At 49.7% G+C, this 24,981-nt stretch overlaps 2 protein-coding genes across 2 annotated transcripts in view; one reads left to right on the plus strand and one right to left on the minus strand.

Moving 5' to 3' along the window:
• CARM1 (coactivator associated arginine methyltransferase 1) overlaps positions 1–24,981 on the plus strand; it is a 43,064-nt gene that overhangs the window by 13,045 nt on the left and 5,038 nt on the right. Inside the window, exons 2-8 of the mRNA XM_037505809.2 lie at positions 14,338–14,463; positions 15,947–16,053; positions 16,953–17,057; positions 18,902–19,012; positions 20,127–20,304; positions 22,348–22,438; positions 22,642–22,723. Coding sequence (XP_037361706.2) covers positions 14,338–14,463; positions 15,947–16,053; positions 16,953–17,057; positions 18,902–19,012; positions 20,127–20,304; positions 22,348–22,438; positions 22,642–22,723 — 800 coding nt within the window. The remainder of the gene's footprint in view (positions 1–14,337; positions 14,464–15,946; positions 16,054–16,952; positions 17,058–18,901; positions 19,013–20,126; positions 20,305–22,347; positions 22,439–22,641; positions 22,724–24,981) is intronic.
• Positions 7,860–8,103, minus strand: LOC119240960 (small EDRK-rich factor 2). Its single transcript, XM_037505810.2, has one exon. It carries the CDS (start codon positions 8,072–8,074, stop codon positions 7,895–7,897), a length of 180 nt encoding a protein of 59 aa, XP_037361707.1. The 5' UTR covers positions 8,075–8,103; the 3' UTR covers positions 7,860–7,894.

Genomic DNA, 24,981 nt, shown 5'->3' on the forward strand with positions numbered 1-24,981 from the left:
GGGGCAGGCAGGGCTTCCAGACTTCTGACTTGTGCCCTTAGGGGTCCCTTAATAGAGACCTGGCTCCGGCCTGAACCCCCTGGGGACTGGAAGTTGAAGTCCCCCATGTTGAAGGAGCTCCAGGGTGTGGGGTGAGGGATGGTGATAGGATGCCTAGCTTGCTCCCTACCACCCTAATCCCCATGCCCTGCTTATCAGTGCATCCAAGACTGACACCATGGCCAGTGTTTACTGGGCACCAGAGGTGTGCCAGCCAGGCACTCTGCCAGATGCTTTACATTCATTGCCCAACCCTGAAGGTTGGTTGGCACCAGGGCACTCAACAGAGGCGAGACTTGGGCTGAAACCAGTCTAGTCTCTGCTCAAGTTCTTCAAGAAAACTAAAGCCATGTGTGGTAGACAGCAGAATAGGATGCCAGTCCACATTTGTTTTTCTGTTTCCACCTAACTGCTTCCTCAGGCAGTGCTGGTGAAACGTCAGTGCCATAGAAAGGGATTCAACATTTAGTGTCACCCATCTGCCCCCTCTGTCCTTACACTGTGTCAGGGTGTTAGGGGGAAAAGGATGTCCTAAAGCTAATTCCATACAGGCTTTGTGGACTCCACCCCCACCCCAGGCCAAAGCCAAAGACACTGGGAACTCCAAATCCCATCACCACCAAAGGGAAGGTGGCTGGGACCTGAGGGTGGGGTTAAGCAGCCAGGTGGATATAAAGGCAGACACGTGGGCTTTGGAGGGGTCCCCCATTTTGGCTCTCCGCCAGCTCGCAGCGTCCGGCCAGCTCTGAGAGTGCCTTTGGGTTACCAGGTCGGCAGATCTGGTAGGACGCATTAAAGACTTTATTTCCCTATTTCCTCCCTGAATTGTACATTTCCTCAATTCCCTTTCCGTTGTAAATAAACCTTTTATTAACCGTGTGTGTGTGCCTGTAGTGGAGTATTAATAAGTCCCTTTTAAGCGCGTGGGTGAGGACCCACAGCCAGGCAACCTGTTTTATTTTATGTCGGGGTTGCCCTATAACAAGGGAAGCAACTCCTGAGAACTTTCCAGTGCCAGTCTTTCCTCATTCGTGTCTCACTGCGATTCTATTGTGGTGTCAGGCATCCTCTGTCCCCTTGCCTGTGCCACATTTGGAGAGGCAGCTGCAGACCCCAGGGATAGGGGAATCAGCCCTCTTAACTCAAAACATCCTGTGCTAGGCCCTCTGTAGTGGGCCCAGTGTGCCTGGTGGAGGCCTTCTGATACCAGCACGGCCCCAGGACATCCTGTTTCACCTCTGGGCCATTGATCAAAATGTTTCTTTAAAGATGCCCTTGCCTAGGGCTCCAAGTCAGCAGTTTCTTTCATCATTCTCCAGGTCTGCCCTATTGTCAGGCCTTTCCCCATTTGGCTGCTATGAAGCCATCCCTGGTTCTTGGGTTGAGGCTGGCCCTGGGACATTCTCCCCTCCTAGGAACAACATTTTTGCTGCTTAGAGCTCCTTCCTGTACCAAGCAAACTGTCCCGGCAGTAACAGAGTCAGAGTGAGGCGTGAGGCAATCCTGCTGCTCTATGACATGCCTCTTTTCACCCTGCCTTCCTCTGCCAAAGGCCTTCCCTGCATGCCTCTGTTCTCACACAGCACTGCCCAACTGGCTCCTGCCATTTGTCACAATAAATGGAGACTCTCAGTGACTCCTCACAGCCCTAGGAGGTGAGGCCCAGGGGCACCTGCTAGCTGTGGTCAGGGAGCCAGGTCGTGACCCCTACAGCCCTCAGCGCTATTCTCTTCTGGAAGCTGGGACAGCTTTGTCTGGAGTCTTTCACAAGCTACTGGGTCTCCAGGCCAAAACTCTTCTTGTGTATCATCTCTGTGCTTTAATTTTCTCTCTTGAAAACAAGTGTGCCTTGAAGGTGGTTGAAAGTATTAACTGAGGTACCCCAATGTATTAAGTGCTTGCCCAGTTTTACATAAATCACAGCTTCAAAGTCGGGGCCAGAGCAGGAGGGGCCAGCCTAGCCTAGCACAAGAAACAAGGGGCTAGGGCTGCTGGTTTTGTTGCCTTGGCCGCCCTCCCTTTTCATAATTACCCGCTAGGCTCCCTGCTTTCAGGCACACATCTGCCGTCCCTTTTGTAGCTCACAAAGCCCCAGGCTGTAGCAGCTGATTAGCATGGATGGGGGAAACATTTGCATGTAATGGCTTCTGCCACAGCCATGTCCTTAGTATTCTTTCCAGAAACATCAAACCCTGTCTTTGTCTGGTCCTTCTTTTCTTGGAGTTGCTCTTCTGCACACTCAATATTTGACTGGTCTATGGATATCTCCAGAATAGGTGTGCAGACCCAAAACCTTTAACCCTAAGACAGAGCTGGCCTCTCCTCACCTAGTTCCCCGGCCTCTCATCTCAAAGCTATCAGGGATGTATGAGACTTGGGTGTCTTTCATACAGGTACTTTTCTTCAGCCTATGGCCAGCATCCTTGGGCAGCTCCTAACTGTCCTGAGACAGAGAAGTGCTGGGGGCTGCCATGGTGGCCTTGCTTCCCCAGATGTCAAAAGAAACTCTGGGAGGCAGGAAGCAGTGCCTCCCAGATGGCTGCCTCTCAGATATTCAGCCTTCCCAGTGTCCTGTCATCCTGTCGCAGGGTGACTTGTGAAGTGATTTGGGAAACCTGTATTCTCAGGGCCCCTCTTGAAGTATAGTCATGAATCACTTAAGGGTGTTTGGCCAATGATAAGCCACATATGATGTTGTCCCATTGAGCCATTCCTTATAGCCTGAGTGTGTAGTAGGTTGTGCATGAGTACACTTGACTTTCGCACAACGAATTTACCTGATGATGGATTTCTCAGTTAAGTGATATGTCCCCGTTGTTTAGTGACACGTAGACTGTAGATTTAACTTTTTAAGTTGCCTCATAAATTGCTACCTCTGGACCCCAATGTGAGCCTTTGGGCCTAGCAGAAGTGGTTGCTGTTAAACTACTGTGAAATATTTTCCAGGAATAAAGGGTAACGCAACACTCACTGTATGCTTCATCCCCTACTTTAAGAAATAAAATGCTGGTGATAGGAGCAAGGGCCCTCTCCATCCTGTGTCTGCCCAAGGAAGTAGTCTCGTGTTCTGTCAGCTCTGGCTTATAGGCTCCTTTGTACACGGTCCTTTTCTCTTGGCCTGGAGACCCAACCTGGAGCCTCTAATGAAGACATTGCCAGGCATTGTGTGCGGTAGCTTACCCGTAGGCTTCAGTGAGTTGGCTCCATGTCCCTGAGGAGCTTGTGCCGCACCCGAGAGGCTTCCAGCCAGATTGGTGCAATGGCCAGCAGGTGCCTGTTCTGGACCCATTATAATCTTGTGTCCAGAATTCTCTCCCCTTCCCCTCATCTTTATAACATTGTGTCCAGAATTTCTCACTGTCACCTCGCTGTTGTATTCTTTGCCTCCAGCCAAAGTGCCTTGGGGACGTGGTGGCTGACATGGGTCAATACCTGCTGGTGTGGTTAGGTCTCGGTCACAGGGTGTGTTAGTCTTTATGACACCTTGGAGCCATGCATTGTTATTTTTCTAGAAAAGAAAGCTGCGGCTGGTGGGGACAAGTGGCAGAGCCCAGATCCAAACCTGGATCTAATTGACTCAAGAGCTGGGGTTCTGGGAACTGCACCTGGCTGAGAAGGGCTTTGCAGGTCCACTGCACTTGGCCTAAAGAAATCCTAGCCTTTTGAGCCTCAGGATGCCTGGGCCTGCCCAGCCTGCTGCCCCTCCCCCATCACACCCACTTAGGTTGTTGGGGGGGGCGGGGTTGGTTACCATCCTACTCTAGGAGAGACAGTTTCTTGAGGCTGAGATGAGTGTTCCATCCTCCAGCTAGATCTAGGAAGACAGGACTTAGGTTGCAGAGGGCTGGCCTGTTCTCACTACTCTTCCCCAAGGGGGTGATTTGGGGAACACCTAATCAGACCTGCTTATATATCAGGGAGCTCCCAGACAACTTAAGTAAACACCAGGCCTTCCCTGCCTCCCCTGTCAGGATGGCCTTTTGTCTAGTTATCTTTCATGTACAGGGTAGAAATTCAAAGCCCTCAGGAGACTGTGACATGAAAAGCCTGGCTCTTCATCCATCCTGAACCTGGCCAGCCCCCTCTGCACCAGTTTTCTAGAGTGACCTTTCTGGTCTTCTAGGCATATACCAGCCTGCGTGGATAAATCTCCCTGGGAACCCACTAAACTTAAAGTTTTCCACGTTTAAACAATGAGGGAGGAGTGTGCCTCTCATCCCAGCAAAGTCTCTGAAGTCACTTTATTGTGTTTCTTTCTAGACCAACCTCAGTCATGCAACAACTCCCCCACCCCCTTTGGTTTTTTACATCTATTGTGCGTGTATTTTATGCTGCTCTCCCCTTAATAGTGTGGCTTGGTCATCTTAGCATGTCAGCGTCTACAGATTGAAATTGGCTTTTCTTTGTTCATTCTTTCAATGGGAATGGAGGCTTTCTGGGTCTCCCTACATCTTTGCAGACATATGCAAATTGAGCAGTAGTATAAAGCCTCTAAAAGGGGTTTCTGGGTTGGAAGTGTATGATTGCCCTGGGAACAGATGCCCAGATTTGGGCTGCCACAGTGTACAGGGGTCTAGGTGCTTTTGGGAGGGGTCAGGATTCATCAGGGTGCTGAGGAGCCCGGGGTGACCTCATGGTCCTCAAATAACCCCCCAGGGTTGGGCAGTGTGTGGCAGCAGCTGTTCTGATTTTTCCCCAGGACAGCACCAGAGGAACTGGCTTAGGTTACAGCTGATAGGGTGGGGAGTTAGGGTGGGGTTTTTCAAGCTGGGTTAGGATTCCTAGAGTGGCATTCTCTTCCAAGGCTGGCATTGGGCCTCTCTGGTGATGCAGGGGTTAGAGTCTCAGCGCTATCAAGTTATCTCCAGCCACTGCAGTCTAAGTTCAATCCCCTACCAGGCAGGTGACCCACGCAGTGCAGCAGACCTCGCCTGTCTTGCCTGCTGCTTCCTTTAACAGTGTATTTCAGTAGATCTGCCGGATCTGCTCCCCACTCTGTCTCTGGTGAATCCTCTCACTCCTCCCCTTACTTCTGGCTTACACCCCAGTTTCTGCAAATAAATAAATATAAATTTTTATTTTATAAATAAATATAATTTTTTTTTTTATAGAGGCATGTTTTATTTATTTGTTTGTTTGTTTTGTTTATACATGCACTGGGTACAGTCAGAAGCGCGGGAGGGCGAGAGAATTCACCAGAACCAGAGCGGGGAGCAGAGCAGGCAGAGTGACGAAGTACACTGCTGAGGGGAGCAGCGGGCGGCAGGAGAGGTCTGCACGCCATGCGGGACCTTCCTCCAGTGGCCGGGGAGCAGCCGGGGATTGAACCGGCGCTGCAGAGGCCGTAGGCAGCTTCGCAACCCAGCGCTCAACTGCTGCGCCACCGGGGAGGCCCTATAAATTTTTTTTAAAAAAAGATTATTTATGCATACTCTTAAGAATTGGGGTATAGGCCAGAGGTGCAGGGGGTGAGAGGATTCATCAGAGACAGAGTGGGGAACAGAACAGGCAGAGTGACTGAAATACACTGCTGAGGGGAGCAGCGGGCGAAACAGGAGAGGTCTGCTGTGCCATGTGGGTCACCTCCCTGGCTGGGGATCGAACTCGTGCTGCAGTAGCTGCAGATCGCTTCATAGTGCTGACACTTTACCCCTTGCATCACCAGGGAAGCCCCAAAATAAATCTTTAAGGGCCTCCCTGGTGGCGCAAGGGGTTAAGCATAGCACTGTGAAGCTATCCGCAGCCTCTGCAGCACAAATTCGATCCCCCAGCTGGCCTGGGAACTACTCACATGGTGTAGCAGACCTCTCCTGTCTCACCCGCTGCTCCCCTCAGTAATGTATTTCTGTCAATCTGCCTGTTCTGTTTCCTGCTCTGTCTCTGGTGAATCCTCTCACCCCCTGCACCTCTGGTCTAGACCTCAGTTCTTGTAAGCATAAATAAATTTTTAGAAAATAAAAAGACTGTCATTGTTCTGATGCCTTGATAGCGGCTGCTGCCAGTCACTAAGTACCTAGTCCACACCCTGCTGCCTCTGTTATCTCTCAGAATCCTTGTGGCAGGGAGCGGTTTCATTCTCTTTTAATCCCCATTGCACAGATGATACTCCTGGGGCTGGGAGTAAGACAGGCAGGCAGTGGGACTTTATCATCTCTCTCTACACATTGTGTCATGATCTCGTTTAACAGAAGAGGAAACCAAGGTCCATGCTAACTCAGCCAGAGAAGAACAAATATGGCTCTGAACCCAGGTCTTCCTTGATGTCCATCATTTTAACCACTGCCCTTCTTGGTTTTCTCTCTGAATGAATTGAGAATGATCCTTCCCTCTCCTGGCCGTGGGGGTGCCCTGTCATGCAGGATTGGAGGGCATCTTCTAGTGCCCAGTTTGGAAATGCTGCTGCAAGCAGGTTACATGAGTTACACCCCCATTGGTGTGTATCCTTGCTCACCCTACCTTTTTATTGGCATCCTTTGCCCTCTGCTTCCCACTGGCAACCGGAGTGCAGGTGGAAGGGTAGGTCTGACTGACTGGATCACCCTGAGGCCCCTGTGCCCAAGTTGGCATGGAGAGGCTGCAGGCACATCTGCCCACGGAGCCTTGGTACCCGAGCAGAGGGCTGCTGCTGGGTGGGCTGGCTGAGATTAGCACCTTGATATTTCTGTGCCTGAGGGGCTGGTTCTCGTCCTCCTTTTCACCTGACTCTTTCATTTTAATGTGGAATATTTTCCTGTGGAAAGGTGAACAACTAACTCATGTTTTATTTGGCAGTTGGAGGTGATTTAATAAAAGACCTCACATTTGGACAAGAGTTTCTACTCTCCTCTCCCCCTAGTCTGCCAAGATAAATAGTTTTAATTATTCCTCATTCGGTGGCTATCATAATTTTCTCACTAGCGAGGCCAGGACTTGAAATGTGGCCTTTTTAATTTGTTTTTGTTTTTTTTCCCGCCTGAGCGGTGGCTGCCTTCCTGGCTCACCCTCCACCTTTCTGTTCTCCACAAGAGTCACTAGGTCCCACTGACCCAGGTGTGTCTAACCTGAAGGGCCCAAGGACCCCTGCTTGTTCTTTCACTTTCTAGAAGCAAAGGGATGGGAAGTAGTAGCAGGGATGTTAACTGTGTGACTGCCCAGTGCCCAGGGTGTTCAGTCAGTTAAGTGACAGTCTCAAGGGCATGCTGTAGGACTTGGGCATCTGTACTGTTACCCTGGCTGCCTCCTGTACTTAAGCAAGGAGTCCTGATCCCTTGCTGTGGAAACGCTTAGCTTTTTTTTTTTTTTAAGATTTATTTATTTTTGTACAAGAACCAGGGTACAGACCAGAGGCATGGGAGAGTGAGAGGATTCACCGGAGACAGAGTGGGGAACAGAACAGGCAGATCGACTGAAATACACTGCTGAGGGGAGCAGTGGGCGAGATAGGAGAGGTCTCCTGCGCCATGTGGGAATCTCCCTGGCCAGCCGGGAATCGAACCTGCACTGGAGAGGCTATGGACAGCTCCACAGCACAGCGCTCAATCCGCTGCGCCACCAGGGAGCCAGGGAGGCCCCAAAACTCTTAGCTTTTTTTTTTTTTTTTTAAATTACAAAGCTACTTTTAATACTTCGGGGTGAGCCCCACAGGAATAAAAAACACTGGGAAGGGGTAGCTCCCCACCACCCCCAGGAGTTGCCCAGGCGGGGAGAGGCTACCTGAGGGGAAGGAAGCACAAAAGGGACCCACTGCAGACTCGGGGCAAAGGGAATGCCATCGGTGGTGGGGCCTGTGAGCACTACAGGAGGAAAGGCGAGCGTGGTGGGACTGGCTCCAGGCACACAGGCGAAGGGCAAGAGGGTTGGACACGAAGCCACAAAGCTACTTGGGTTCTTCCTTCTTCTCGTTTGCCTTTTTCTGCTTCTGCTGCATGATCTCCGAGTCCCTCTGCTTGCGGGCGGCAGCAGATAGCCCGTCATCTCGGCGCTTTCCTTTAACGGAGTCACTCTGCTTTTTCATATTCTTCTGGCGGGCGAGCTCGCGCTGGTTACCGCGGGTCATGGCGATGGCAGCGGCTCCGGCCTGCCTCCGTTGCCAAAACTCTTAGCTTTTTGAGTGCCCTTTGTGGACCACATGCTGTTGTGCCGGTCACATGCAGTTGGTGGGCAAGCAAGGTGGACCTTAAAGAACCACTGTGCCATGCCATGTCTAGGAAGTGCTGGAAGACCTCTAGGAGGAGGTGACAAGGACACACGCGAAGAAGGGATGGTGTTCCAGGTCTCAGGAGTCAGAGACGAGAAAGGTCATGCCTGTGGTCTGGGGGTAGTGAAGTTGGGTGGCATAACTGGAGAGGCAGCAAGTGTTGGTGGGTACTTGTGAGCCCCATAGGGAGCTTGGACTTATTCCAGAAGGTTCTGGGAAACCATGCAGGGGTGTGAGTAGGCAGGAGACCATAGCACATTGGCCATGTTAGATGCTGAATGGGTGGGAGGAAACCCTTTGGTCAGTACCTCTCAGAAAGGTCCCTGTGTCTGCTTCTCTCTGAGGCCACCTGCTTTTGAGGCCCTTCGGCATGCCTGGCCCTGAGTTGGGCCCTGGGTTCAGCCCAAGTGTAAGTTGGTGAACACCTTAAAATGTATTTCCTTTAAGTCTGGGACCCAGGAGACCCACCTTCTGCCACCCTGGATTCCTATGGGCTGTCTCGGAGAAGTCAAGGTGGGTGAGGAATAGCTCTATTTCTGCCTGTCTCAGTATGTGGTCCCTTGGGTGCTGCCCATGACTGAGAGCAGCCGGACTCCCAGCTTTTCTTCACTATTCACAGCCCTCCTCCAGCTTGCCCATCTTGCCTGTTTTGGCAACCTCCCTGGAGCAGCCAGCGATGCTGTCTCAAGCCTCCCCACCTCTATTCTTCCTGTTGGACCCTTTAAAGGAAAACCACTCCTCCTTGTGTGACTCGCCCACTCTCAGTGCTGACACTCAACACTTCTAATAACCAAGTATGTGTGTGGCGGCTGGGGGGCACATTTCACACCACTGGGCATCTTACAGGTCAGTTCTAACACTGTCTACTTGCAGATACCATCAGAGTCCACAAGTGAAAGGCTCCATCCCACAAGACTATATTCTCTGCCCTGTTTCAGATACCTGATTGACTTTACTCTAAGTCAGAGGCTCCCACACCCCCCTCCTTGGGTTGGATTGCTTTGCTAAAGAGGCTTACAGAACTCAGAAACATTTTACTCATTAGATCACAAGTTTATTATAAAAGGATGTAACTCAGGAACAGCCAGATGGGAGGAGTGCGTGGGGCAAGGTGTGTGGGAAGGAGTGTAGTGCTTCCGAACTCTCTGATGGCTGTACTCTCTCTAAAACTATGTGTTTACCAACCTGGAAGCTCTCTGAACCCCATCCCTTGGGATTTTATGGAGGCTCTATTATACAGGTATGATTGATTAAATTTCAGTCACTTGGAAGCAGCACAGGAAATGGTGTGGGTGTGGGCATTCTAGCTCTGTTCTGCCTCATCATGCAACCCTGGGCAACGAGTGAGCCGTAGCCCCATGGGACTGGCCACTGGCAGGAATAGGCACTTACACCATTCTGCCTTTGTCCCGAGGACTGATCCTTGTGAGAAGAGGGGGGTAAGAGAAGGTAGAATGGTATATGTGAAGGCTTGCCCACTGTGGGGGCCAAGGGACTAAGTGTGGCCATGAGGAAAGGGATGGGAGAGGGAAGCTGAGGAATGAGGCCTTGGCTGCCAGTCTGAGAGCTTGAAAAGCAGTTAGGAACATGGTCCAGCTTTTCTTTGGTTTGTCAAATATTTACTGAGTGCCTCCTATGTGCCAGTGACTGGCTCATAAGAGGTGTAGATGTGACACTCAAAATTGCTGGCTCCATGGGCTGTGGTTGCTGCTGCTATGACGGGACAGATTGGGTCACTCTCAGCCCTGGCTTCCCTGGCCCAAACCCAGCCCTTAGGGATGAAGCCAAGCTGTGCTCAGCGCAGGTCCTTTTGGTTGCCTGCCAGGCGCCAGGTTGCAGAGGGCACCTCGGGCAACTGGTCAGGTTGCCAGGCTGCTTCATAAACAGAGGCCATCCTTGGTCTACTTGTCATCCAGGCACAGCTGACAGATCGACTTTATCTACTGCCCCAGTGTGTGCGTGGGTACAGGCATCATGCCAAGGTTTAGGGTCTCTTCCTGGAACTAATATCTAGCTGGACTTGGGAGCACCTTGGCCAGGATCCCCTGTGGGTACAGTTGGGCTGTGCCTGCCAGCACATGCTTTCCACGTACCTGCCCAGACTCTAGGAGAGCAGCCCCTGGCTCCTAAGGTGTGGAGTAATATGGCAGAAGCCCGGGCTGTGGCCCAGGAGCCCTCCTCCAGGGTCAGGTCCTTGCCCCGTGCTCCGACCACACAAAGAACAGAGAGCGTGCACCCCCATGAACACCTGTTGGCCCTTAGCATCTATATTTACCAATTGGGAACTTTTTTTTTTCTATTTAGATAAAATTCACATGACAGAAACCATTTTAACATGTATAAATTCAGTGGCATTTTAGTACACTTAGTAAGTTTGCTGTGTTTAGTATTATGTAACCATCTTTGTAGTCCAAAACATCCCCCTCACCCCAAGAGGAAATCTCTTGTCCATTAAGCATTCTCTGTTCTCCCTCCTCCCAGCCCCTGGCAACCACCCGTTCGCTTTCTAGCTCTATGGATATGCTGAGTCTGCATATTTTGTATAAATGGGATTTATGTGTGACCTTTTGTGTCCTGACTTTTTTTTAACTTAGCACGTTTCTGAAAAGGTTTGTCCATGTTGTAGCAAGTGTTAGGACTCCATTCCATTTTATGGCTGAGTAATATTTCATTGTGTGGATGGACCATAGCTGTGTGTCCATTTATTTATTTTTTAAGATTTATTTATTTATGCATACAAGAACTAGGGTATAGGCCAGAGGTGTGGGGGGTGAGAGGACTCACCAGAGACAGAGTGGGGAGCAGAACAGGCAGACTGACTGAAATACACTGCTGAGGGGAGCAGCGGGTGAGTCAGGAGAGGTCTGCTGCGCCATGTGGGTCACCTCCCTGGTCAGCCGGGGATTGAACTCGTGCTGCAGAGGCTGCTGATAGCTTCATAGTGCTGCGCTTAACCCTTTGTGCCACCAGGGAGGCCCTACTATAGTAATTGACAGACCAGTGGAATTGCCAAGTCAAGTGGTAATTCCATGTTGAACTCCCCCCCCCTTTTTTTTTAAAAAAAGATTTATTTATTTATTTATTTATACAAGCACTAGGTATAGTCAGAAGCGCGGGAGGGTGAGAGAACTCACCGGAGCCAGAGCGGGGAACAGAACAGGTAGACTGACAAAATACACTGCTGAGGGGAGCAGTGGGCGTGGCAAGAGAGGTCTGCCATGCCATGTGGGAACCTCGCCCGGCGGCCAGGGATTGAACCGGCGCTGCGGAGGCTGCGGGCAGCTTTAGAACCCAGCACTCAACTGCTGTGCCACTGGGGAGGCCCCTTTCTTACTTATTTTTTGTTTATTTATTCCATCTATTTTTTTGGTTGCTTTTTTGAGGAACTGCCAAACTGTTTTCCACAGCAGGCTATGAGGTTTCTACTTTCCCCACATCCTCACTTATACTTATTTTCCTCTTTTTTGTTTTAAATTATGGCTGTCTTGGTGGGTGTGTAGTGTTACCTTGTGATTTTGATTTGCATTTCACTAATGATGAATGATGTTGAGCATTTTTTGTATGCTTTTTGGCCATTTGTGTATCTTGTTTGGAGAACAGTCTCTTTAGGTCCTTTGCCCGTTTTTATTTTGGTTGTATATCTTTTAATTTTAGAATTGTCCATACAGTCCCAACTCTAGATCTTTATCAGATAAATGATTAGCAACTATTTTCTCCTATTCTGTAGGTGGTCTTTTCACTTTCTTGATAGTGCCGTTGGAGGCACAAAGGTTTTTTAATTTTGATGGTCAATTTATATAATTTTTTCTTCATTTTTAAAAGATTTATTTATTTATTTATATAAGAACTGGGGTACAGCCCAGAGGCGTGGGAGGGTGAGAGGATTCACCAGGGACAGAGTGGGGAGCAAAACAGGCAGACTGACTGAAAACACTGCTGAGGGGAGCAGGGGGTAAGACAGGAGAGGTCTGATGTGCCATTTGGGTCACCTCCCTGGACGGGGATCAAACTCGTGCTGCAGTGGCTGCTGATAGCTTTATAATGCTGTGTCTTAACCCCTTGCGCCATCAGGGAGGCCCTAACCCTGTATTTTTTCTAGGAGTTTTATAGTTTTAACTTTCACATCTAGGTCATTGGTCCATTTGAGTCAAGTTTTATTTATGGTGTGAGTTAGGGGTCCAACTTCATTCTTTTACTTGTCCCAGCACCATTTGTATTTTCCCCATTGAACGAACATTCTTGGCACCCTCATTCAATGTCAATTGACTAAATAATTGCACCTGCAGCCCTCACTCATATTTCTCATTGTCCATTATAGCTTTTTTTTTTTTTAAGATTTATTTATTTATGCATACAAGAGCTGGGTTACAGGCAGAGGTGTGGGGGATGAGAGGATTCACCAGAGACAGAGTGGGGAACAGAACAGGCACAGACGAGTCAGGAAAGGTCTGCTGCACCATGTGGGTTGCTTCCTGGCCAGCCGAAGATCAAACTCGTGCAGCAGAGGTTGCAGATTGCTTCATAGTGCGGTGCTTAACCCCTTGTGCCACCAGGGAGGCCCCATTATAGCTTTTTGTCTAAAGATTTATTTTTTTGTGCTTGTAAACTGGGGTGTAGGCCAGAAGCATGGCTGGTGAGAGGATTCACCAGAGACAGAGCAGAGAGCAGATCAAGCGGATCTCCTGAAAATATACACTACTGAGAGGAGCAACGGGCTAGACAGGAGTGGTCTGCTTTGCCATGTGGGTTAGCTCCCTGGCCAGGGATTGAACTCAGGCCACAGTGGCTGGTGATAGCTTGACAGCGTTGAGACTTCAACCCCTGTGCCACCAGGGAGGCCCCCTTATAACTTTTATTTATTTATTTATTTTTTTAAACATTTTTTTATAGAGGCGTGTTTTATTTATTTGTTTGTTTGTTTGTTTTGTTTATACATGCACTGGGTACAGTCAGAAGCGCGGGAGGGTCAGAGAATTCACCAGAGCCAGAGCGGGGAGCAGAGCAGGCAGAAGGACCGAAGTACACTGCTGAGGGGAGCAGCGGGCGGCAGGAGAGGTCTGCGCACCATGTGGGACCCTCCTCCGGTGGCCGGGGAGCAGCCGGGGATCAAACCGGCGCCGCAGAGGCCATGGGCAGCTTCGCAACCCAGCGCTCAACTGCTGCGCCACCGGGGAGGCCCCCCCTTATAACTTTTGAGGAGTTTTTTAGTCCAGGATCACACTTGAAATTTGAGGGTCACTTCTTTTTAGTGTCTCTTGCTCTATTAACCCTCTTTGACAGAAAAACAGGCTCAGAGAGGCTAAGTGACCTGCCTGTGTCAAACACTAAGAAATGTAGGCATGACATAAGTCCAGGCTGTCCTGCTCTGATGGCTACAGTGGCTCACCGTCACTACAACACATAAGTGTAAGAAAGGAGTCAGCTGAAGGAAGTAGAGGTACTTTGGGATATTTCTTTCTTGAGGTTCCCACCCAGTGATTTTCTGCAGTATGACCAGAGAATTGGCAAATGAATATCTGACTCTCAGCGGGACCTGGGGCATGCTGCTGGGGCCTGTGACCTGTGACCTTGCCAAAGATGCCCTTAGGGAGAGTCCCGCACTACCCAAAAGTAGAGCGTTCCTGTGGAATCCCTTATAAGGTAAAAAAGCATAAAGTGAAGAAGCTGAATGCTATTGTCTCTTTTCACTGTAAAAGTGAAAAACCCTCTTAGATTTCTTTTGATTATCAAAAACAGGTACTAAACAGGTAGGTCTGTCATAAAGGTGAAATGATGTAAATACCTGTATTCAAATACCTGTATTACCTTTGTCCTCCCATATGATGCCCAATGGACCAGGAGGGGGTTTCTGGCACCAGATGGTGCTCCATGGGGAAATGTCCTGGCAGAGGTCTCCAGGCTGGGCTCCTGTCTCAGCTCTGGTTTCCCTTTTTCCTCGCTGGCCATTACCTTGACCTCAGTATGGTCTGGACAAGCAGGTCACTTAACAACACTTCCAGGGTGGTTTTGTGGTACCCCAGATTCTTCTGGGGTTCTGAGGGTGGGTGAAAATGATAGAACGCAACTGGAACAAGTGTCCCTGGGACCTGCCAGCTCACGCTCACCTCTCTTTCCTCTTATAGATGAAGATGTGTGTGTGTTTAAGTGCTCAGTGTCCCGGGAGACGGAGTGCAGCCGTGTGGGGAAGCAGTCCTTCATCATCACCCTGGGCTGCAACAGTGTCCTCATCCAGTTTGCCACACCGAACGGTATGAATCCCTTCAGTCTCAGTAGCAGAAGCCTGGCACCCAGAACCAGGGGCTTGGAGCTTGGTTGAGAAGTGGCCTGTGTATCTGGTGAATGCTCCGATGCCATCAAAAATCTTATTCCCATGTGGAGATAAAGCCATGTTTGAGTGTGTTACTGCTCCCTGTCCCAGTCCCTCCTCCCTCATGGCTCCTTTTGGTCCTTCAGGACCTGGCTTCTGTGGCCCTTCTCCAAGAGACCAACCGATGCCCCAGCCTGGTGTGCTCCTTTCAGAGAATCATGTCATGGTGGGGGTCTTTGAATCCCTATCACTTCTTAAAATTATGGTCAAGCACATGTAGCAAATATTTGCCATTTTTTAGTGTATGTTTCAGTGGCATTAAGCACTTTCCATTGTACAGCCATTGCTACCATCCTCCCAAACTTAATTTTTAGAGATTGCCACATGAATACTGTTCCGCTTTTTGAAAAATGGTGGTAAAATCCATATAACATTAACCATCACAGGGCCTCCCCGGTGGCGCAGCAGTTGAGCGCTGGGTTGCGAAGCTGCCCACAGCCTCTGCAGCGCTGATTTGATCCCCGGCCGCTGGGCAAGGGTCCCACATGGTGTGCAGTCCTCTCCTGCCACCCCCTGCTCCCCTCAGCAGTGTATCATCGGTCTGCCTGTACTGTTTCCCACTCTGGCTCTGGTGAATTCTCTCACCCTCCTGCGCTTCTGACTGTACCCAGTGCTTGTATAAATAAATAAATCTTTAAAAAAAAAAAAAAACCAAAAAACATTAACCATTAGATTGGGTAGCAGTCACCACCACTTCCAGAACTCTCATTTTGCAGAACTGAAACTTTCCTCATGAAATACCAACTGCCCAGCACCTCCCAGCCTCTTGCCCCCACCGTTCTACTTTATGTCTTTGTGATTGTTTTCTTTTATCTTGATAGAATTTAGTGGTCATCTTTCTGTACTAATAAATACAACTTAGCGCATATTTCCTGGTTCTGCATACCTGTGATCAGTCCTCCGATAGCTGCTTTATGTCCACAGATTCCATATTCTTTATGTCCATGGCTTCCATCTAGTTCCCTATGTGGACATTGTCCTCTGCCACATACAGACACAGCCTTGAGCTTTGGGGTGGACTTGCACCTGTTTGCTAAGGCAAATCCCAGAAGTTGACGCGTGGGTCAATGGGCAGCTTCAGAGTCTTGGGAACCCTTGCCCTGCAGCCCACAGGGGGCATGGAACACCTGCGCTTCAGTGCAGGGACACCTGCATTTTCAACTGTGTCGGCCACCAAGGGGCAGGCTCGACCACCTTCTTTTCTTTAAATTTAAACATTGTTTTTAGAAAAAAGAAATGGTCAAACACACATTCAAGGTAGAAAAGTCAGGATGTGCAGCTGGATTGAATGAGGGGCTGCTAGCTTGTCTTACCCTCTCCCCCTCCCCCAAGGGGACATGTGTGACCTGACTTCCTCCTTCCAGATTTCTTTTCCTTCTACAACATCCTGAAAACCTGCCGGGGGCACACCCTGGAGCGGTCGGTGTTCAGCGAGCGCACAGAGGAGTCCTCTGCCGTGCAGTATTTCCAGGTGGGTCTGTCACTTCTACCAGGCAGCCCCCAGGAGGCCACACAGACCCACCTGGGTTCATGTTCTCGATCTATCCTTTACTAGCTGCGTGACCTTGGGCAGGCATCCTTTACTTGCTGGGCCTCAGTTTCCTCATCTGTGAAACAGAGATGCCAGTGCCTGCCTAAGAGGGTTGCTGGAAGGATTTCAGTGCAGTTGAAGCTTAGCCTTATGGGCATTTTGAGTAACAGTAGAACAGTTCTAATAACTGACCATGCATTATAGTCTAGGCTGTGGTCTAAGTGCTCTCACATGTAGGGAGAACTTGATTCCTCCCAACAACTCTAGGAGGTAAGTACTATTATTATCCCCATTTTACAGATGAGAAAACTGAGGCTCAGAGAGGTTAAGTGACTTGCTCCAAGTCACACAGCTATAATGCAACAGAGCCAAGATGGGAAACCAGGTCTTCCTGATGCCAAAGCCTGTGTCCCTGCCCAGATGCTGCACTGCCTCCTGATCGCCTGTTGTCTTACAGAGAGAACCCGCAGCACCTTACCTGCCTGGTGCTCTGAATTCTAGGGTTCTGTTTGATTTGCTCCTCTATGCTTTGGGGCCCCTAAGATGGGGCAGGTGATCCCTGGTCCTAGAACACCACCTCTGGCAAAACCTGGATGACTTCCAGGTCCAGATTCATCCAGCTCTGTCCTTTAGCCATGGTGATATGGCAGTGTCCCTGCTGGGAGCAGCCCTCCAGCTTCCTGCTCCAGGGGGGCCCAGGCCAGCAGAGGGGGTGTGGATGGCCTCCAGAGAGAGGCTTGTGCTAGAGGCACAGTACCTGCTCTAACAGGGCAAGCCAGAACCTTGGCCCTCTGTGACCCTGCTACATGCCCTGTGCCATTGGCATATCTCTGTTCCAGTTTTATGGCTACCTATCCCAGCAGCAGAACATGATGCAGGACTACGTGCGGACGGGCACCTATCAGCGTGCAATCCTTCAGAACCACACAGACTTCAAGGACAAGGTGAGTGAGGCCACATGTGCCTTCCATGGGACTCTGGTGCTCTTCCCTTGGCTTCTTCGTCATTGTGTCAGTTATTTATATACATTTTTTCTCTGTGTCTTGAGTTTAATTTTTGGGGGGTTACAAAACCAGATCTACTTACTGTAAAAGCCCATGTGTGAAAAACAGGTATGAAAAACCTTTGTCATTTATTTCAAAGCAACTTAAGCCAGTGGTAAAGCCTCTTCCGGATTTTCTCCCAGCATATATTAGCACGTTTTACAATTATTTCATCTGATTTTTTTTATTATTATTATTGTTAAGCAACAACATAGAACTGTATCCTCCATACTCTTCCTGCAAAATACTTCCCCCAGCTAATGGCATGTCTTGGGACATAGCTGTTAAGTCACATGGTTGTGATATTTGTTTAGTTGCTTCCCTAGTTCCTTTTAAAATCTTTTTACTATTGACAAGCAGTATACACTCATGGTTAAAGAGAGAGCAGTCCAGAGCACATAGGTTCAATGGGGAAAGTTTGTTCTCTTCTTTTTCTGTGGCCTAGAGTTTGCTTTTTCTTTTGAACCAAATGGGAGCATATTTTTCTCAACACATCTTGGAGGGCTCTGCATGGTCTACATGGATGTGCCTACTGTAGTGCCTGGTCATGCCTCCAGCACTGCTGAAAGTACTCTCAGGACACTGAGGCCCTGAGCCCCAACCCTGGGGAGGCGTCCTGACATAGCAGTTGTTCCTGGCACCTCACTGGACATCCCGGCATCTACTCTATCCTGGCCACTGGTATGAATTGAGCCTGAGCAGAGCTTGGCTCCTTCACAAAAATCTCCAGCTTTTTTGGGACAGAGAACCATGGCCTGGTTCATCTGGAGCTTTGACAGTTGACAATTCTGGCACCCCTACTGGGTGCTTTACTGTGCCTGCCCCATGCCCAGGGCAGTTATGAGCTAGAACATTCCTGTATGTCACCACAGAGGCATTTATTGTGCTTCCACTTATGCAGAAACAGTCAGACAAATTTAGAATGTGGGACAACCTACTGAACATTAGCCTTGACCTTCCAGGAGCCCATATTGTGAGGGCCATCACTCTTTTGGGAATGCCAAACTGGTGCCAGTGCTTAGACAGCTCACCTGCCCCACCTGAAGCCCTGACTACTTCTCTCGGAAGGGGTTAGCACGCTGCCAGGGTATATTGCCACCAACACGTCCCATCGTTCCTTTCCTTTCTGAGAGGGCCGCAGAGGCCTGGGGAAGCACTCTGCTCAGCTGCTGCACTGGCTTCCGGGAGGACCCTGGTCTCAGCCCTAGAAGGGGCTTGCTGGGCTTGATGTGGAGGCCTGCTGACCATAGGGTTGGGGCCCATTGGGAGCTTTCCCTGGGGGCTGATGGGGTCTGGGATTAGGGCCGCCCTCCTCTTGCCCTCTTTGAGTACATGGCCACTCAGCACTTAGACACCGGGCTCTGAGGTGTTCTTTCCTAGCAAGAGCTCATTCCCAGAGAAACTGGACAAGCTGATACCCAAGCTGCATAGATAGTTCATCAACTCAAATTGTTCCTTTAGAATCAGGTCTGTTCCTTTAGAATCGGGTCTGGTTATGTGTGGTGTTCTTAACATCCTCACTGTCTTCTGAGACCTCATTTTACCACTCTTTGATCCAGAAATGGGTCTCCTCTGTGCTCCAGGTTGTTCTTGAAAGCAGCCTTTTGGACAGCCAGTGGTGTTAAGGGGAAGCAGACTTCAGGGCATGGGGTGGGTCTGTCAGGGAGTAAATGCCACTCCCCATGCATACCTGGCACAATTGTCACTTCACCAATGTCTTATTTTCCCCATTCCCCCTCCTTCAGATCGTACTTGACGTTGGCTGTGGCTCTGGGATCCTGTCATTTTTTGCTGCCCAAGCTGGAGCGAGGAAGATCTATGCTGTAGAGGCCAGCACCATGGCCCAGCACGCTGAGGTCAGCAGCGTGCCGGGCCCCCAGCCCATTCTCACCATCACCCTGTAGCTCTGTACCTGCTCCAGTCTGGGAAGCCAGTCCTGCTGCAGCCCCTAAGGGGAGCACTCGTTTACTTTGGTTTTTTTGTCCCCTAAAATGAGTGGTCTTGGAAGGGAGGGACTTGATGGGCCTGAGGTGCTGCCCCGCCCATGACTGGTGATTACTGCTAGTTTCTGGGGCGGTTTCAGGTCTCCAGGGGCTGTGTAGCCTGGTGCTTCAGGGCTTGGACTACACAGTCACCCAGACTTGAGGCATTTGTAAATGTGGGTAACTACGGATTTAGTTTAATTTTTTTCCTTTTCTTGCACTGAAATCTTCATTTTGAGTTCAGAACCTTAGAATTGGAAACAACTGTTAACCAAAACAGTGAAGATGCTGCCCTACTCCATCCAGGCTCTCTGCCACCTCACCCCGCAGGGAGACACTCCTGAAAGCTCTCCAGAGCTGGCTGTGGCCACAAAAGCCAGCGTGTTCCCCACCTCTACCTGCCCAGAGCCCACACAAATGAGCACACGACCACCTGGCCCCTTCTCTGTTCCCTTTACCATGTACCTGGGACTGTGTCCTCCTGTGGAGAGCTCCCTCAGTTTCTAGCGGCTGCAGAGCATTTCTGCCCAGGCAGATCATTGTTTATAGACACATGTAAGGATGTTGTTGACATTTAAGCTGCATCTCAGTCTTCGCAGCACAAACACATGTGGTACTGAGCCCTTGTACATGTGTCACCTCCCCCACTTGCAACTATCTTTGCACAGATTCTGAGCGCTGGGAGTGCTGCCTGGGAGCATGTATCCACATTTAGCTTTGGTGGTTATAGCAAAGCCTCATCCCCATCTCTGCACCTCTCAGCCATAGTCCCCTGAGGATAGAGGTGACCTCAGGGAACTGGGTGGCCATAGCAGGGAAGGCTAGAGAGGAATAGATTACTAACTGATTGTGGGTGAACTTGACTGTGGCTAGGACCTTACTATAAGGAGGCAACAGGGAGTTTGGTGACAATGGGGGAACAGAGGCTTCCCTGAGAGGAGGTATGGGCACAGGGATCCCCTCACCTCATTGATTTGCCTGCCTGCAGGTCTTAGTGAAGAGTAACAACCTCACCGACCGTATCGTGGTCATCCCTGGGAAGGTGGAGGAGGTCTCTCTCCCTGAGCAGGTGGATATCATCATCTCCGAGCCCATGGGCTACATGCTCTTCAATGAGCGCATGCTTGAGAGCTACCTCCATGCCAAGAAGTACCTGAAGCCCAGTGGTGAGTGTCCCATTGGGTGCAGGGCCAGCAGGCTGGGGGAGTAGCTACCATGCTGGGGCTTCACAAGCCCCCTTAAAGAGCCTTGGCTGCTGCTCAGTAGGCTCAATAGTGGTTCAGCTCCCTGCTGGCCTGTGTCAGTGCCAGGGTACTGGGGACATTGGGGCCTTTGCCCCTGCTTCCTGCCCCAACCGTATTCCAGATGGCTGTGATCGGTGGCCCTGGGTCCCAAACAAGGCCATCACCTATCTGCCCCACCCACACAGCCAGAGTACACAGGAGATCTCCTTGAGCCCCCAAAGGGTCACCAGGCTGCCTCTGCCATCTCGAGCCCTGATGTCATGAGGGTGGCATCCACTGGTTCGGGCATAAGCTGTAATGCATTTCGGTAGGAGCATCTTGCCCAGGAGCTGGCCTCTCATCTGCATTCCTAAGGGTTCTGTGAACTGAGCCTTCACCTTGCTGAGTCCTTGCATTCTTCAAAGCTAGGGAGACAGGGCTGGGGGTGTGTGTGTATATATGTGCATATATGTGGACTAGAGTGGGGGGCAGCTGTCTGGTGTGTCTGCCTGTCCATTCTTCTGGGCCACTGATAGCTGTTTATGTTGCTGTCAATGTCACGGAGGGTCTGTGTAGCCCTAAATGTCTGCTGGTGCGCATCCATCTCTCTGCTTGGCTCTGATTCCATATGTTATTTCTATGTAGGCAGGTAGTTATTTGTATGTGGCACAGGAGGATCAGAGGCAGGATGGCAGCCATGGGGCAGAGAATGGTGATTCAGTGTGCTGGCGGGGCCAGCACCTACTTCCTCCTCTGGACCTTGTTGATTGAGGCCTTGAACGTGTCGTGAGCTCAGTTCCTGGAGGTAGTAGGTGATTGGCATGTCTGATGGCATGGCTTGCTCCTGTGTCCGGGTGTGCGTGGGAAGCGAGACTGTCTGGACCTGCTCTCCCATGCCCCCTAGATGTGGTGGCCCCAGCACAGTGTGCTGTTCCTACGGGACGTAAAAGCAGTTGGAGGGATTCTGGGGGAGCTGCATATCCCTCTGCTCAAGCAGCCTTCCCAGAAAAAGACCTGGGGCCACTGCCGCCTCCCCTGTCTGTGTACATGTGCTTTGTTCCTTCTCAGGAAACTCTTGGGGGGAATTAAAGGGAACTCTTCCCCTAACCACGTCTTTAGGTCTATTGAGGGCTGAGGGCATCAACCTGTGATACCCCAGGGAGGTTAGTCGGGTCCACGGGGGCAGGTGATCTTCAAGTGGCCCCTGAGACAGTCCAGGAGCTCCTTTCCCTCAACCCTGTGGCTGTGGCCCAGCCTTCAAGCTCCTGAAGATGGCAGATCCTGTTAGCCCCTCAGGGGCCCATTTCTGGCTTAGAAGGATGGAGGGAGTCCCACATTTGGAAGCCAGGTGACTCAGGGCCCTAGACTTCCCAAGGTAGGCGGGGTCATCCGAGCACAGGCTGTCCCTACTACTGACTGACTCATGACTGCCCATGAGTCACCCAGATGAGGACCACCCAGATGAGGCTGTGTGCCCAGCCAATCATGGTGATAGAATTTCAGCTGAATCCCCAGCCAGTCTGTAGCCTCAGCTGAGGCCCAACTGGAATAGCACGGGGCTCACCCTCATTCTGTCCAGAACACCTCACCTTGCTTTCTTGTCGTGACCCACCAGCTGAGGAAGCAGGGCCCCAGTGGTCTGGCCACACCCTGGGCACTGCTTACTTGCCCCTAAGACTCTGGTGGGTGCCTTCTTGCTTCCCAGCCCTAGTAATGGGACGTAAGGACAGGCCCTCCTGGCTCTGGGTGGCTGTCTGAGTTTAGTGAGATGGCTAGGTTTAGTGATATGGTTCCTGTCAAGTGCTTGTCATGACCATTAGCAGCGTGGGTGCTGTCTCTGCATCACCTGAATATATGAGATGAATGAAGGCATGAATGAGAGGCTGGGAGGCCCAGGGTTGGTCCTGGGGCTCTTTGGAGGTTCTGCCAGGCCCTGCGGCATGTCCCACCCTGATGTCAGCACCCCTCCCTGCCCCCTACTCCCAGGAAACATGTTCCCCACCATTGGTGACGTCCACCTCGCGCCCTTCACGGATGAACAGCTCTACATGGAGCAGTTCACCAAGGCCAACTTCTGGTGAGTGTGCCCTGGGTGTCCTGCCCAGGCCCCACGCCTGCCTTCTCCGGGATGGCCCGCTTCTCTTTTTTTTCCCCTCATCCTCAGTAGGACCTGAAAGACTTGGGCTGGACAAGGGCCAGCTGGGAGAGAAGGCAGGCTGCCACACCTGTCTCTCCTGCTGCTGGTGACCTTGTCATGGGGGGGTCCGGGGCTTTCTGCAGGTACCAGCCATCCTTCCACGGAGTAGACCTGTCGGCCCTCCGAGGCGCCGCGGTGGATGAGTATTTCCGGCAGCCTGTGGTGGTGAGTGGGACACCCAGAGCACTATCGCAGTTAGCACTGGGCATGGCCCTCCTCTGGGCTGATGGGCTTCCCTGTTAGGCTTGTGCCAGCTGTGCAGCCCTGGGGTAGCCACTGTCTCGGGGCTCTGGCTTCTGCCTACACAGAGCTCTCTTGCAGAGATGTTAGGAATAAAGTAGCACAAAGTCTGTAGTGCTTGGCGCGCAGTAAGCATGCAGTACCTGTGAACTGTTACCAGATAAGTGGGTCCTTGGTGAACTGATTTTATTGATGGAGTGATTTTAATTATTGAGATATTTTAACTGATAAACCCATGCGTTCCCATTTCAAATCCCAACCAGTCTCCTTCCTATAGGCAAACAGTATTTCTTGTTTCCAGATGATTTCTTCTTAATGTTCATGTTCCAATACATGTTTTTAGACCTTTTTCTTCTCAAAATATAGTAGTCAACATATTGTTGTTTTGTCTTAAAATCTGTGATCAGAGGGCATAGACTGTATGATTTCAGTCCTTTGAAATTTGTTGAGAGTTGCTTTATGCCCAGTGTGTGGTCTCTTTTGATTTCTATGGTATGCACTCCAGCAAAATGTGTATTTTAAAATCACTGTTCAGTACAAGTGTTATATGGATGTCAATTAGGTCAAACTGTTAATTGTTCAAGTCTTCTGATTTTTTTCCTTTTTATTTAAAAATTAAAAAATTCTTAATTGAGGTAACACTGGCTTACAGTACTATATATTGTTTACAGGTATTACACCACACCCTTCGAAACACACCCACCACCAAGGCACCCACAGTTCTCCATCAGTCCATTGTACACCCTCCCCACTTTGCCTTCTCTCCCCATCTAGGGCCTCAATTCTACATCTACTGATTTTTTTTAAAAGATTCATTTATTTATTCATACAAGAACTGGGGTGTAAGTCAGAAGTGCGAGGGAATGAGAGGATTCAGCAGAGAGAGTGGGGAGCAGAATACACTGCTGAGGAGAGCAGCAGGTGAGACAGGAGAGGTCTGCTGCGCCCTGTGAGTAGCTCCCTACCTGGCCGGGGATAGAACTCATGCTGCAGTGGCTGCCAGTAGCTTGATAGCTCTGTGCCTTTAACCCCTGCATCATCAAGGAGGCCTTATATCTACTGATTTTTTATCTACCTTTCCTATCGATTGTAGACTTCTTTTCCCTTTTAGTTTTGAAAGGTTTTGCCTTATAATTTTTGACACCATGCTAATAATGCATACACATTTAGGATTATAAGATATTCTTCTTTTTTGATTAATTATTTTATCTCTAGTAGTACATGCTTTACTTTCTCTTGAGAGTGGGTTGGCTACTCTGGCTTGCTTTTGTTCTTTGCACAGTAAATGATTATCCATTCTTCTATTTTGAATCATTTTGAGTTCTTATTACTTAAGGTTTGTGTCCTGTAAGCAGCATATTTGGTTTTGTTTATTACCCAGATTGAATTTTTTTTTTTTTTTGTCTTTCAAGTAGAATGTTTTACCAGCACTTACCAGTAATTATTGGGTTTTATGCATATAAATCTATCATCTTACTGTTCTGTTTCTCTTGTTTCTTTTAACTCTTGCATTTTTTTTAAAGATTTATTTTTATTTGTTTATGCATACAAGAACTGGGGTGTAGGCCAGAGGTGCGGCAGGCAGGGTGGGTGAGAGGATTCACCAGAGACAGAGTAGGGAGATGAGCACGTGGACCTACTGAAATACACTGCTGAGGGGAGTAGCAGGTGAGACAGGAGAGGTCTGCTGCACCATGTGGGTCAGCTTCCTGGCTGGGGATCGAACTCAGGCCTCAGTGGCTGGCGATAGGGTCATAGTGCTGATAGGGTCATAGTGCTGAAATTTTAACCCCTATGCCACCAGGGAGACTCTCTTGTCTTTTGTTTTAATTAGGTATATTTTACTACTGCTTTTCTCTTGTTTACTTTCACTAGTTATGGAGACTCTTGGGCAGCATCTCTTTAAACATTCTTTGTCCCATTCTCTCTCCCCCTGGGAGAAGATTATGTGTACACCAGACCTTTTCAACAAGTCTCAGGTGATTCTTACACTCTTCTATATTTTCCATCCTTTTTCTCTCAGTAGTTTCATTTTCTCCTGATCCATCTTATAGGCCTCTATTTCTAATCTGATTTCTTAATTTTAGTTCTGGAATTTCATTTTGTTTATCTTTTATTGTTTCAATTCTCTGTGAAATTCTCCATTTTTCACCTTTATTTCTTGAACATGTTAATTTTAAGTG

This window comes from Talpa occidentalis, unplaced genomic scaffold (genome assembly GCF_014898055.3).
Source record: "Talpa occidentalis isolate TD23 unplaced genomic scaffold, MPIMG_talOcc4v2.1 talOcc4.12, whole genome shotgun sequence".
Lineage (NCBI taxonomy): Eukaryota > Metazoa > Chordata > Mammalia > Eulipotyphla > Talpidae > Talpa > Talpa occidentalis.